The sequence below is a fragment of the Rhodnius prolixus genome, unplaced genomic scaffold (assembly GCF_049639745.1).
Source record: "Rhodnius prolixus isolate KJV_2025 unplaced genomic scaffold, Rpr scaffold_33, whole genome shotgun sequence".
NCBI classification, from domain to species: domain Eukaryota; kingdom Metazoa; phylum Arthropoda; class Insecta; order Hemiptera; family Reduviidae; genus Rhodnius; species Rhodnius prolixus.
Genome location: NW_027411608.1, coordinates 927,517 through 940,474, shown reverse-complemented (window position 1 = coordinate 940,474; position 12,958 = coordinate 927,517). Strand labels below are relative to the sequence as shown.

At 37.5% G+C, this 12,958-nt stretch overlaps 1 protein-coding gene across 1 annotated transcript in view; it reads right to left on the bottom strand.

Moving 5' to 3' along the window:
- Nucleotides 1–2,088: 2,088 nt before the first annotated feature.
- Nucleotides 2,089–12,958, bottom strand: part of LOC141455227 (sodium-coupled monocarboxylate transporter 1-like) — a 33,632-nt gene continuing 22,762 nt past the window's right edge. The window contains exons 2-14 of the mRNA XM_074130138.1: nucleotides 9,715–9,899; nucleotides 8,627–8,786; nucleotides 8,432–8,497; nucleotides 7,700–7,751; nucleotides 7,552–7,619; nucleotides 7,330–7,484; nucleotides 6,714–6,854; nucleotides 5,761–5,869; nucleotides 4,999–5,108; nucleotides 4,730–4,913; nucleotides 3,490–3,576; nucleotides 3,171–3,328; nucleotides 2,089–3,092 (exon numbers count right to left, since the gene is read on the bottom strand). Coding sequence (XP_073986239.1) covers nucleotides 2,846–3,092; nucleotides 3,171–3,328; nucleotides 3,490–3,576; nucleotides 4,730–4,913; nucleotides 4,999–5,108; nucleotides 5,761–5,869; nucleotides 6,714–6,854; nucleotides 7,330–7,484; nucleotides 7,552–7,619; nucleotides 7,700–7,751; nucleotides 8,432–8,497; nucleotides 8,627–8,786; nucleotides 9,715–9,890 — 1,713 coding nt within the window. The 5' untranslated portion in view covers nucleotides 9,891–9,899 and the 3' untranslated portion in view covers nucleotides 2,089–2,845. The remainder of the gene's footprint in view (nucleotides 3,093–3,170; nucleotides 3,329–3,489; nucleotides 3,577–4,729; nucleotides 4,914–4,998; nucleotides 5,109–5,760; nucleotides 5,870–6,713; nucleotides 6,855–7,329; nucleotides 7,485–7,551; nucleotides 7,620–7,699; nucleotides 7,752–8,431; nucleotides 8,498–8,626; nucleotides 8,787–9,714; nucleotides 9,900–12,958) is intronic.

The following is a 12,958-nucleotide window of genomic DNA, read 5'->3' as shown; positions in this document are numbered from 1 at the left end:
GACACAACTCCCAATTGTCTAAACGTAAACATTGAAAACATATTGTATTCGGTCTCACGGAACTTCTTAAAAAATAATAGAAAATATATAATAATTGTTTGTATTAATAAAAACTTTTTTTAAAAAGAGCCCATGTATTGAGCAAAGATACGATATTTCATTATTTCCAGTCCAGGATGATGACCCAGGATGGAGATAGGCTGTTTTTAAAAGGAAAGCTGATCAGCTGGATGACTGCAGCTGATGCAACAGGGAAGGGTATGAAGTTGAAGAGGTGCTGATTCAACGTTCAGCTGGAGTTAGTTTGGGAAAAATTCATCAGGGGGGCCTCAGGAATAAAAGACAAGTTCATTGATTATCTGTGAAGGCCAGGAGTGTCCTGTGGACTGATACAATTTAATTGAATGAACACCCTCAGCATCAGCATACCTTGGCCAAGATGAAACGAGTCGAATTATTCCATCACAGCGGGGTCCTCGGCATACAAGAATTTAGAATGTTGAGATTCGATGACAATCACTTGACTTTGAGGACTGAGGCAGAACTTCCATCTCCAACTCTTTAAAAATCAATCGTCTTTCTTATTTTTGAGAAAAAATCGCGAATCGATGAAAGATTGCTTTAATAGAGACGCACTCAGGTAGAAAAGTTTGACACTTTCATGACAAACAAATTTCTAGAAGCATGCACAAATACAAAGAGGAAATACTACACTCGCGTCAAGGAAATTAGACAGGAAATTATTTTGCGTAACGAATCAAATGGCCGCCGCATTCTTTTAAAAAAAGACACTCTGGCTGTATTAAGAAGCATTTAACAGCTCAAGTATTAAGATGGTAATTTAGTGGGTTACATGAAGGGCTAATTGTATAATGTAGGTCTGTAGTGTTTTTCCTGACAGGGTAAGCGTTAGGTAAGTGCGCGCAGCACAGGAAGTGTCCTTTTTGTGCGCAGGATGTCGTGTAACTGTTGCGCAACTAGGTGGCCAACCATCTGGAAAATCGGCCGCCTTTATCATCCGGTCTGGTATTTTACAGAAGATATTCTACATAATGTTCGTGATCCCTAGACGCTGCCCTAAACTTGCTAAGGCGCTCCTCCTTAGAAGCCTCGTTTTATCTCGACCATCGATCGAATGATGCAGTATTTTCAGTCTGTGCAATGAAATCAAAACTTCGTAGCGGCAAAACCCTCGGACAGTACCCTGAGCGAAATATACGTATTTTTAACTTTCTGCGAGATTTGGATTTGAGGGCGGATACGGCCTGTGACAGAGAGAGCCGATTTGGTTAAAACCACTTAAAAAAGGCAGCGATAGATGGACTAAATTTTGGTAGAGCGATAGAAATGAGAAACCTACAAGGTGGCCCTATAATGTTGAGGGCTCAAAGAGAAACGCCTTGAAAGTTCCCTTGAAGAACTACCTGTTTATTTTTGGTAAGTAAAATGATACCAGATTCTTGTTCACAGCTGAGACAATCAGTGAACGTAAAAAACAGTGAGTGAAGGTGAGCTGAAGATATCGTAATAATCAATGGGAATTATTAGGGAAGTAATGAAAGCAAGGTTTACGATTGGTGGAAGCTATGCATCCATCAGAGAGGAAGTGTAGAATACATAAACAGCTGTAGAATTGCAAATCAGTAGGTCAGTGTGCCTAGAATTTGTCCTTGAACAACGTTAATGTTGAGGTCGCTAATTGAAAGTATCAGTGCATTCTACTTATTCTAACAATGAATGCCTTATTTTGTTGTTCGTCATATTTGAGCTGGATTTCATTATTTTTTTGTTTTTCAATTTGCATCATTAACATTAACACGTTAGAATGTTTATCGCTAAATCGTTGAAACTAAACTCTCGATATTTGTAAAACAGAAATTATTCAACCAAATGGTAAACCGTGTTTAAAATCAATAAAAAGAGGTTAAAGAAATGTCTAGATCAGCGGTTCCCAACCTAGGGTACGCGAAAGATTGTTTAGGGGCTAGCAAACAAAAAAGTTATTATGGCTAAGATATAAAAATTATACAGATATACTCGTATTATAATGAGAAAAACATTATATGTATAATAAATGATTCCTACAACTTAATTACAAAATTATTAAAATAAAACTGAATAACATATAAATTGACATGAATTAAGTACTCATTCGATACTGCAGTATTTTTTCGATACCAATATAATATCGAATGATTCGATACCGATATTCAGATTGTTTTGCTGTTAATTTAAAGCTTCAATACGTAAAATCAAGAATACGATTATTTTTTTTTATTTATATATTATATATGTATAATATATATGTATATGTTGGGGGTACACACTAAGGAAACCATCAGGCAAAGGGGTACACTAATAAAAAAATATTGGGAACCGCTGGTCTAGATATTAATCTTAAGCCCACATCAAATAAGTTACAGTATTACAAACAAAATTTGTTCATAATAATTTTCAAAATCACTTCAAAACACTTTAGGACGACTACTGTAATAAATTATGTATACATACATACATATTTTGAAAAAGTAAACTACGTAAACACTAATTCTTAACAGCTTTTGTTTATATTATTCGTTACCATGGTAACACTAAGTTACTACTAACGACATATTGCATCGAAGTTTCTGATTGGTTCACTAGTTGAACAGCTGGCTTACATTTCTCACTTTGTTAATCTTGGTTGAACTGAAACGGTTATTAATGTTTGCTTATTTTGCAGGATATTTGTCCTTGAAAGGACATCACAAACCATCTTTATAATTAATTATTTACAAAAAAGAAAATAAAATCAACGTTTGGATTTTTCTGTGTAAATTAAGTAATATGCTTAATAAAATGTACTTTAAAATCTAAGATTTGTGCTCATTGCAATGTTCTCTGGTGGCTTCGTGCGCCGAATTTGTTTAATTAACAGATTTTCATTTTTAACCTCCTCAGATTTAGTACATAGTACAGTAAAAATGCCAAAACTAAAGCTAACAATAATTCCAATTAATATAAATAAATTAAAAGATATTCTGTAAAGATATGGCACATCCTCGGCAAATATCACTGGAGTATCGTCGGGTGATCCGACCGTCATGCTAGAACTGAAGATTACCTCCATTAGTTTGCAGTGAGTTCACAGTTTAGACTATTTTTTTTTTAGGGCAGAATTACTGGCTTACTTGTTAACTGGGAGAATGTCGGACACATTGGCCAAACATCCTTCGATGCTCACTATTTTGGTTGTGTAGGTGATTTTACCAGCCGCTACTGACCACATGTTGCCCAATGACATCCATAGTGTTATTAAACATCCCGAAACTGCTCCTATAATTACTCCCTGGAAATTAATTCTGGTCATTATTTCGCACACCAAAGATAGAAGTGTAGTTGGCCCTCGCTTCACGAAGAACGAACTTATTTGGCCGACGCGTCCATTAACAACCAAATCTTAATTAAACAGCTGATTTTTACCAGTGCTACCATTGCTAATGTACTCACCTTTGTGTTTGCCTCACGGATGAACAGTCCAAAAGAAAATATAAATACAATCAGGCCACCAACTAAACTCACCATAGTGACAGACATCTGTAAATAAACCATACGAAGTGTGATTAGTATAATAAATTAGGTCCGGTGATGGCCACACAGCAAAGCGAAGGTGGTTCTGGAGCGTTGCAGTTAAGTCCTTAACATTTACTTTGGTACAACTGTGACTCCAGGAAATGGGTATCTCTAAATGGCGGCTCCTTCACACGCCTGGAGTTTCCCTGAGGTTTCCCGGGTGTGAGCCAACTATTTAGTTTGGAATGCTCCATTCAAGGGAGTCGTAGATTGGGTACCAGGGAGTAGTCACCTCTGCCTTCCTCCTCCTCTTAGAACTTTCCTGGAGAACCTGTTTCCCTCAATTTGACGGACCAACCAGACAGTACTTTCTGTGTGGAAGAGAGGGATGGTTAGGAGGGTGGCTTGAATTGCACCAGGAAGGTTTAATATCTGACTTGCACTCATTTGCAGCCAGAAATCACGCATAGGAAACGGTAGAATAAGCCTCTTGGTTGCGGCCCATCTTGTAACAATAATAACTCCAACAACCCCGTTCTAGTTGGCGTTTTCCTGGACAGCCTGGGTAGTTTCCAGGTTTGGGTGAAATATCACCTTAATAAATCCACTGTATTTTTTAAGTCTTCATCATAATAAGGAGGACATTAGAGGGAAGAGCAATTCAGTCCAGAGAGTGGCTATCCGAACTGCCGGCTCTTTCTACAGCTTCCGCCAGAGAAACGGAAAGAGTTGTTTATTTCCAGGGATGCTGTAGGGTACTTTTATTTGGTTCAATAGATTTGTGTGGTCACGAAATAGAATCTGTGGCCAAGATGCAAGAAGTGCCAATGTCAGATTTTGGTAAAAATGAGTAAAAAATCTGTTTTGAGATATTAACCATCAGAATTTTTCTTGCAAGGAGTGCCGAAGTCAATTTCAGGGTAGTAACTGAGTTACTAAAACTTACTAGTGCCAATGTCAAAATTTAGCATCAATATTTCCCCCCCTCCAGGTAAACCAAAGAGGACGTACACTCGTAATCCTTTTTTTGACATTGGCACTTCTTGCACCAAGCCACAGGAATATCCTTATTGTTTTTAGAGAAAGTGGTAATGCCTCCACTAAATCTGGTACAACAGGCTACCGTTCTAAGATGGCACAATAAATAAATATAATAGCAAAGAATGTGCATCCTCACATGCATTATTCCACCAGATGAACTCAAGCTGAAGATACCACCATTAACTAGTAGTCCAACCAGGATAACTACTGACTTCAGATATAAACTATTTTGTTCTTCAGTTATCGTAAAGGGTATGACTTTCTTTATAAAATCTTCCATAATAATTCCAGATAGAGTATTCAATATTGTTGACAAGGAGCTGGGGAAAAAAAAGACGAAAAATTAGTTCCGAGTTCTGTTCTGCCAACAAATGGATCGTATTCGCCGTCACATGTAAAACATACCTAAGAGCGGCGGAAAGGATTCCCGCCAAGAACAGTCCACTCAATCCTGGCACATGTCTTCCGATATTCAGGACATGGTAGGTCAATAAATCATCCGCATTGTTCAGTTGCTGTTGAAATCATTCAATTAGTTTGGTTAGAAATCAAGAACTGGGGGTCTAATCTTTACAGATTTTTGGATAAGATTTACCAAAGAAAACCCCATGTATGTTGGACCCTAAAAGGAGTAGAAATAATGGTTTTTTATGCTTTAAAAATTTGACTGAAGCTTGTGAAAACTGGTTACGATTACATCTGTTTTAGTAGGTCAATGGAAAACCTAAATATCATTCATTTTCTGAGGCCAACCTCTATAAATGCCCTTTGGGTGCGCCACTAATGCGCTTAATTTGTCCTGATGGCGCTGAAGAATGTGGCCATCAAAGGAAACGTTCCAATTCTCTACGCAAAGTCAAAAAATTAAATATGAACTGAGGAAACTTCAATTCCTCTTAATGCATTCTATTACAAAAGTTCATCCCCAAGATTTAATAGAACCCCTTTTATCTTCAGCAATACTAGGAACTCCTCCAAGTAGACTGAAGCTAAGTTGATCTCGTGATCTACTTTAATCATAAGATCAGGTGACCAGGTAATCATGATAATGAAGCGACATTGGTAGGTGTTTTCTCCTATCGAAAAGTCGAGACTTTTTTTTATTTATTTATTTTGTATAGTTACTTATAGTTAGTTATAAATTAAGATAAAATAATAAATAAATACCCCGCTGAGAAGTGGGTCACAGTCGTGATAGCTTGCATACATCAACAATCCTAGGATGGTGCAGGCTACAAAAATTGTAAAATATGCTGCAGCGCTGCTGAAAATTATTCTGTAAAATATTATTCCTCATTAAAAATTGAAAGTTGCCTTTATTTTTATTTATTTTGTACAGCGGAAGTATATCAGGTGACCAGGTAAATTGGGATCAATAAGAGAGTATTTACCGGATATATGGGAGACCCCACAGTACAAAATAGAGAGGTTTTCGCAAGTTGGTGTTTGAGTGCGATTTGCGCAACTCAAAATCGCAACATTGCGGGAAAGCTCCAATTGGACTTCCAGTTTAGATGGCGCCTGCGTATCCGACAGGAGCTTAATAGGTTGTTTTTTTTTTTTTGAGATTTCATGAGTTTCAGATCCACTTTGAGCACATTATCAAAGTAAATCGAAAATCCAGCCAGGATCTCTTGCTAGCCTTTTCCTCCCATTTTTGCCAATCTCAAAATAATCGCTCTTTCAAATTCTTTAACTAATCTAACACAAAAGAATAAAACTTAGTGGAAATATAATTTTTCTGGAGATCACAGTCAAGAAAAGGTACACAGATTCAGTATACTTCGCCATTGGTACTGTCTGCAGGTGGCAGACCTGAGAATCTTCCGGAATTAAAGCTTTCCTCTTCATCCACTTCACGTGCCCTCACTACTGCTGGCAAAGGTAGCTAACTGCTGATGGTCGCTGATGGTCTTTGCCACCCTTAGAACTTCACTCCCCAAGGATAAGTCCCATCGTCCAGTATCTTTTTAAGCGCCTAATTAAGTAATTTCATCTTTCTGCTCCTTCAACTATTTGTAAACTCTAGAAGGTACCCGAGAAAAAGTGGCCCGCCCACTCATCTCGGCAGAACAGTTACAAAGTTGTGGAGTTGTAACAACAAATAATTATTTACTGACATTTTCATTTTACTGTAATTTGGAAGTGTTAGACAGCGCTGTACAACGGCCGGATTTGTGCAGATATTCTGTAGAGATATTGTAAATCCGGAAATCCATAAGGTCCATGATGAGAATCTTGCGAAACAACTTGGATCGAAACTGTAAAGACATACAATTATCTTTTATTAAAAGTAATTAATATGTTTTGTAAAGGAGGCAGTTTTTATACTTGAAACTTAGGAGATCATCTACTTTCTAGCGGTATCCCCTAAGATAGCCAACAAGGTTAATGCCATGAAATAACAAATAACGCCAAACATTTAGGAGCATTCGCACCAAAAATTGATAATTTTTTATCGTTTCCTTGCCGATATTTTTCGAGTTCGAAGATCATAATTTTTCTTTAAACTATGTGTACTGTATACATATTCAACTCTTACAATCACTAAAGGGAAGTGGGCAAATATTTACAAAAACTTCCGATTTTAAAATAAATATTGACCGATAGCTCCGCGGAAATTGCAGAGAAATAAAGAAGTATGACTTATCATTTCAGTCAGTAAGCATGCTTTCATTAAAATAAGTGACTCGTAGATTGGGTTATCTACTGTTTCGAAGCTCACTAAGACATTACTTGAAAAACTGCAGCCGGCCTCCCTCACTGGCGATTTGAACGGCGTTGTTCAGGCCTCCTAAATGAACAATGCTGAGGACTATGATAGTGGCCAGCGACCCATACATGAACAGTGCCTGGATAAAGTCCGACCAAACCACACCTCGCAGTCCGCCCTGCAACAGGAATACACGCATAAAAGAACGTATGCCAGACCAGGTCATAATGATGTCCAACACTGACCAGAAATGTGTAGAAAGTGCACAGCCAGCAGAGTATTGTGACCAGCAGGTAGAATGGTATCGGAATCACTGTGAACAATAGAATGGCCGTGTCAGTAGTATGGACAAAGAGTTTTAGTTTGCCAGGTAGTTTAGTGACTAATGAGTACCTGTGGTGATCGCAGTGCATGTTGAGTGCATGATTATCAGCGCATAAATAATCTGCGAACAGAAAACAGTCTGATGAGGACACTCACGCTGAATTTTATAGTATTGCATTCAAGGGCCGTTGGACTCCAATGCCATACATACTCAGCGTAATACACATGACACCAGTGAAGGAAGTATGACATCATCGCTTCCCCTAGAATCTCACCATCATTAACAGTAATCAGGTGACTACATAAAAATGGACCACTTGAACTCTCAAAGAATGGTAGAATTCTTCTACATCGGCTCACAAGTTAATATCTCTCAGGAAATTGGTAGAAGAACCATTTCATCAAAGAGTTTCAACTTTGGCCTGTTTAAACATGCGAAGAAGATCAGCCATTCTAACTATAATAACAAACAATCAGGCTTTACGAGACTGTTTCTCAAAACTGATGAAAAAACAAAAAAATTCTTCAACACATACTTCGGGGAAAAAACAGGAAAATCAAGGAGTTGTACGAAATTAGAACGCCATATAAAGGAACCTAATCGATTGATCAAGTTGGCCATTGACGTACATTATGGCGATAAGTATTAGCATTACAACAACAACAACAACAAAATTCATTGGTAACAACGCACATTTCTGACAATGGCCGAGAAAGTTTCACCTTTCCCTAATAAATCCCCAATATTGCTTATAAACCATTCAAATGAATTAAATAAAATTAAGTTTACTGGAATCCTACCTGGGAAATGGTAAAAACAGCTGAACCCAGGAGACGTACTGCATTGTTGAATCGTCTTTCCAGATACTACGGGGCAAACAGAGAAGATCAGACAAACATTCGCAATTAAAAATATTTAGTTAAAATAATGAAGATTTTAGGGCAACTGTGTCTATAAAATGGAAAGTCTATACGAAAAAAAAGCAGTTTACAGACCTCAAAGTAGGAAATGTACTTCAACTCGTAGAATACTGGCAAGTAGAAGAAATAGAAACAGGCAAAACCAGCGATCTGTCCGAACGGCATGAACAGCATTTCAAGTCCATAGTAGTACGCTTCCCTCGGCACGCCCACGATGATTATGCTTGAAATGGTGCTGAAATTAAGCATAAACATTTTTATTAAAGAAAATCTGGTATTAAATTAGAACGAGTTATTACTGTTAGTAATTAAATTAACTTAAAATCTGATATTAAACTAAAATGGCAGTTGATTTCAATGTTCCAAAAGTTCGCTCCAGAATGTTGCTGATGAAAGTGTGACGTCGTAGCTTCCTCTGAGGGAATCGATTAAATCAAATTGATAGCCTTGAAATGTATTAATGTCCAAGTCCAAGTCGACTACATGGGAAACTCGAAAAATCCTTGCTGTAAAGCCACGCTTCCAATCGACTCGTTTCTTTTAAATCAGGAATTCTACTCACATGTTGAATTCATGTTAATATTATTCGTCGTTCATTATCATCATCACCATGGCGCTGACCACCCAGATGCACCTTCAAATGCAGAAACAGGTCGTAGTCCACTGGGCTATTCGTCAACTTCCTGCACCAAATTCGGGTGACCAATTCGTTCCACATCGTGAAAATTCGTGCGGCCATCTTTAAAAGCTCTGCTCCTCTTCCACTGCTCATAATGTTTTCACCACAAAACTGCGCTGATCTCACACAGATGAATTTCAGCCGCTTTCACACCTTTAGCGCTGAGAAAACGAATCTCAGCGAGTATTTTACAGTCTCAATCGGCGGAAGCATTTTTTAAATACTCACAAAACCCTTAAAGACAGGTGGGAAACTTATTAGCGTCTGGCTTCTTCCTCACAGTTGCAGCTTCCAGCATCTTTTAGAGTTATACTGAGCACAAACTTATACACTTTTCCCCTCCTCCTCACACCCCTTATATATTTTGTTCTTACCCTGTATATACTCTACAGATATGCACATCAATTATTTAGTGAAAATGAAAAAATAAAAACCAACAACGAAACGTTCGATGTACATCCTCTGAAGAATAAAAAAAAATTACCTCGCCATATTGGATAGAATTATAGGTATCAAAGGTATCTTTCTGCCAGCATATAGGTACTCCTCGACTGTGTTAGCTTTGCTCTTGATGACACCTTGGTAGAGTGCAATAGAAGTAGAGCATATCAACATGAGCACAAAGACGGTGTAGTCTATCCAGGTCATCGGTTCAATCATCTTGTAAATCTGTCGACAAAAATTCTTGCATAAAACCACTTATCCTTCAGCCAAATGCAGTGTGCCCAACTTAAAATAATCCCAGAGGGTTCTGGGCGATATCAACACAGCACTTCTCAAAATTTTAAACATTTTCCCGCTTATTTTATTGAGGAACATAAAACAAAATTTGGGTTACCTAATTTTTATCAGTTCATCAATATTTTTGTAGGTAGGTATAGTAGGCCTATAAAATCAGGCACATCAAGGCGTTTATCAGCCTTGATTATGGTCAGTAGAGGGACAAAAAAAAAAGGCCACAGATGTCTGGATGTCACCTGGTACAGCCGCTAGCTCTTCGTATGTTTGTTGGTTCGCACAATAGCCGGATGTCTGGACACCACCCAAGAAGCCGTCAACATTCAAGTGTCAGCCTATCAGCCCAGTAATAATAATAATAATAATAATAATTGTCTTTATTTAGCACAGTGTATACATAGGATGATTACATTATTTATACATTTAAAGACGTACTCATGGCCGTAGGCCGTCTGAGGGGGTCGTCTTATAAATAAGCACAAAACCATAAACAGGGCGTACAATATAATATAAATATACTGCAATATAAATACAGATAATATAAATACAATACAATACAAATTGCAGACCATAACACGATAAACAAACAAAATATCGAGGTATCTGAGAAACAGAAAATGTACATTAAACAAAACCAAAAATAAGGAAACCATAGAATTAAGGATCATTAAAAATTGAATTGCTGGACTAATTCATATCTGTACTTCCAGGCCATTTTAACATACTTGACTAAATTGGGCCAATCATTCCCATTTAGATAATATAGGAGATCCTCAAAGTTAAGTACAGTATTCTGAAAACATAAGATGCGAAATTCTTTCAGTATGGGGCATATGCAGATAAAATTATAGATATCCTCATCCTCCCGTCTATTGCACGGCGAACATAATTTTATTTCTTTATTAAAATAATATTTATTTAAGCAGATCACTTCTGCCCTACACTTAAATATCCAACTAATTGTATTTGAGTCCATATGACTCAATATGCTGTTTATAGATAACATGATGAATACTATTCTGGGCTTTGACTTTGTAATTATGCCTTAAATTTTCTTTTATTTTATTCACAATATAGCCTATTTTGATCACTCCTGCTATCATTTCCTCCAATTTTATGTCATATAAATTACACATATTTTCCCAATCCTTATACCAGAACAGTTTATTTTTTATAATAATCTTTGCTAGTACATGAGGATATCTAACAGGGGGGAGAAGCAAGCACTTGCGAATGTATTTATAGTGAAGTCTGAATGAGTATAGAAATGTGGGCATTAGTTGTGTCTCCAAATGCAATATGAAGTCGGGCGTGTTCCAGGGCAAATTAAAACACTTTTTAATGAAAAATTTAAGCGGAAATTCTACGTGTTTGTGCATTTGCGACCCCCATATTTGCGACCCATAACAGATGATAGATCTTGCCACTGCATTAAAAATATTTAATTTGGATGAAAAAGGCACAGACTTATCCAAGAGTATTTTATTAAAAGCATTCAGAGCAAACTTAGCATTTTCACACTTTTCTTTAAAATGCCTTGCCAAAGATAAATTTGATGTCAGAACGATACCTAAATATTTATAAGAGTTGACCACCTCGACCGCCTCACCGCCATAAAACCAGCGCTCTCTAAGTGAAGGCCGACCCCCATTCCTAAATACAAGTACCTTCGATTTACTCAAATTTATTTCCAAATTCCATTTCATACAATACTCCTCAAAATCATTCATCATTAGTTGCAGCGATAACTTATCGGAAGCCAGGAAAACGAGGTCATCAGCTATCAGCCCAGTAATCCAGCTCTTAATATTAGTACCTCTTTGGGATATCAAGAAAGTCACGGAAATGAAGAGGTCTTCTAAGTACAGGGAGGAACAGCCACTTCCGGGCAAGCCACAACGTTAAAACTTAACCAAATTATCGAGAGCAACAATTTAATAACTAAAAACCAACTAACGTGAGCTTAACGAGTTCTTGAGATGTTACACCTTTAACCACTCGCCCTCAACTCGTTTGCAAACCATAAATAACTACAAGAAAAACTGCAGACAAAAAGTTCCATTCGCTAAAATAAAACTTGCGATATGTTATCCTAAAAAAAAAAAAAAAACTTACAGAAACAATTATTTTTTCCACTTATCGCTCGCTTTGTTGAGTTAGTTCTAAATTACTTAGTTTTTAATTTAAATTTCATGTACAAGGTCAGCGGAAAGTATGACTTCAAGTGAACAACATACGCACAGAAACATTTAGAGTGACAACTCACATGGTTTTGTCTTAGTTCAGTTACTAACCTGTCTGCCACTTGTATTTTCTTCTTGAAAACAAAAATTAAATTCTTGCATTATAGAACTTGCATAGCTATAAAGGAACTTGAAGCAACTTTGTGGGTTAGAGCCTTGGCAGAAAGTCGTGTGGGTCAGCACAACACATTTTGGAGAAAATATTTAGTTCATACCGATGCAGACACACCAACTGTAAGATCTCGTCACAGAAAAGCGAATCTTCATGGTCCCAGTAATAGCATGATTGAGGGTTGGTTTCAGCAGGTCCCGGATCCGCCAGTTGGTTCAGGTGTTGTGTTGGACATGCGAATTTAGTGTATCATATTTTCAAATGTCGCCAAATTGTGCTGGCTTTGGTGGAGTCCGATGAAACTGTGCGGCACTTTGTAGAGGTGTGTCCAGTTTATTCTAAAACTAGATTTCTCCATCTTCGGGAGGTTAGATGTTTCCCTACCGGAGATTGCAGTAATCATAACGAACTCTCTAGGTTTATTCAGTGCACTGGGCGATTGAGTCGCCATGCTCCCTAGTGTCCTGTTGCTACTTTATTGATTTATTGTATTGGCATCTGGCAACTTTTAGCCGGATTTGTTGTTTTAAAGCCCCGGTGTCTCTGATGAGATGAGGGTTGGGCGGGGAACAATGGGAACCATTTTGGATTGCCTGCGTTCCTTCCCCTTTTTGGTGGAACCGCCCTTCTAATAC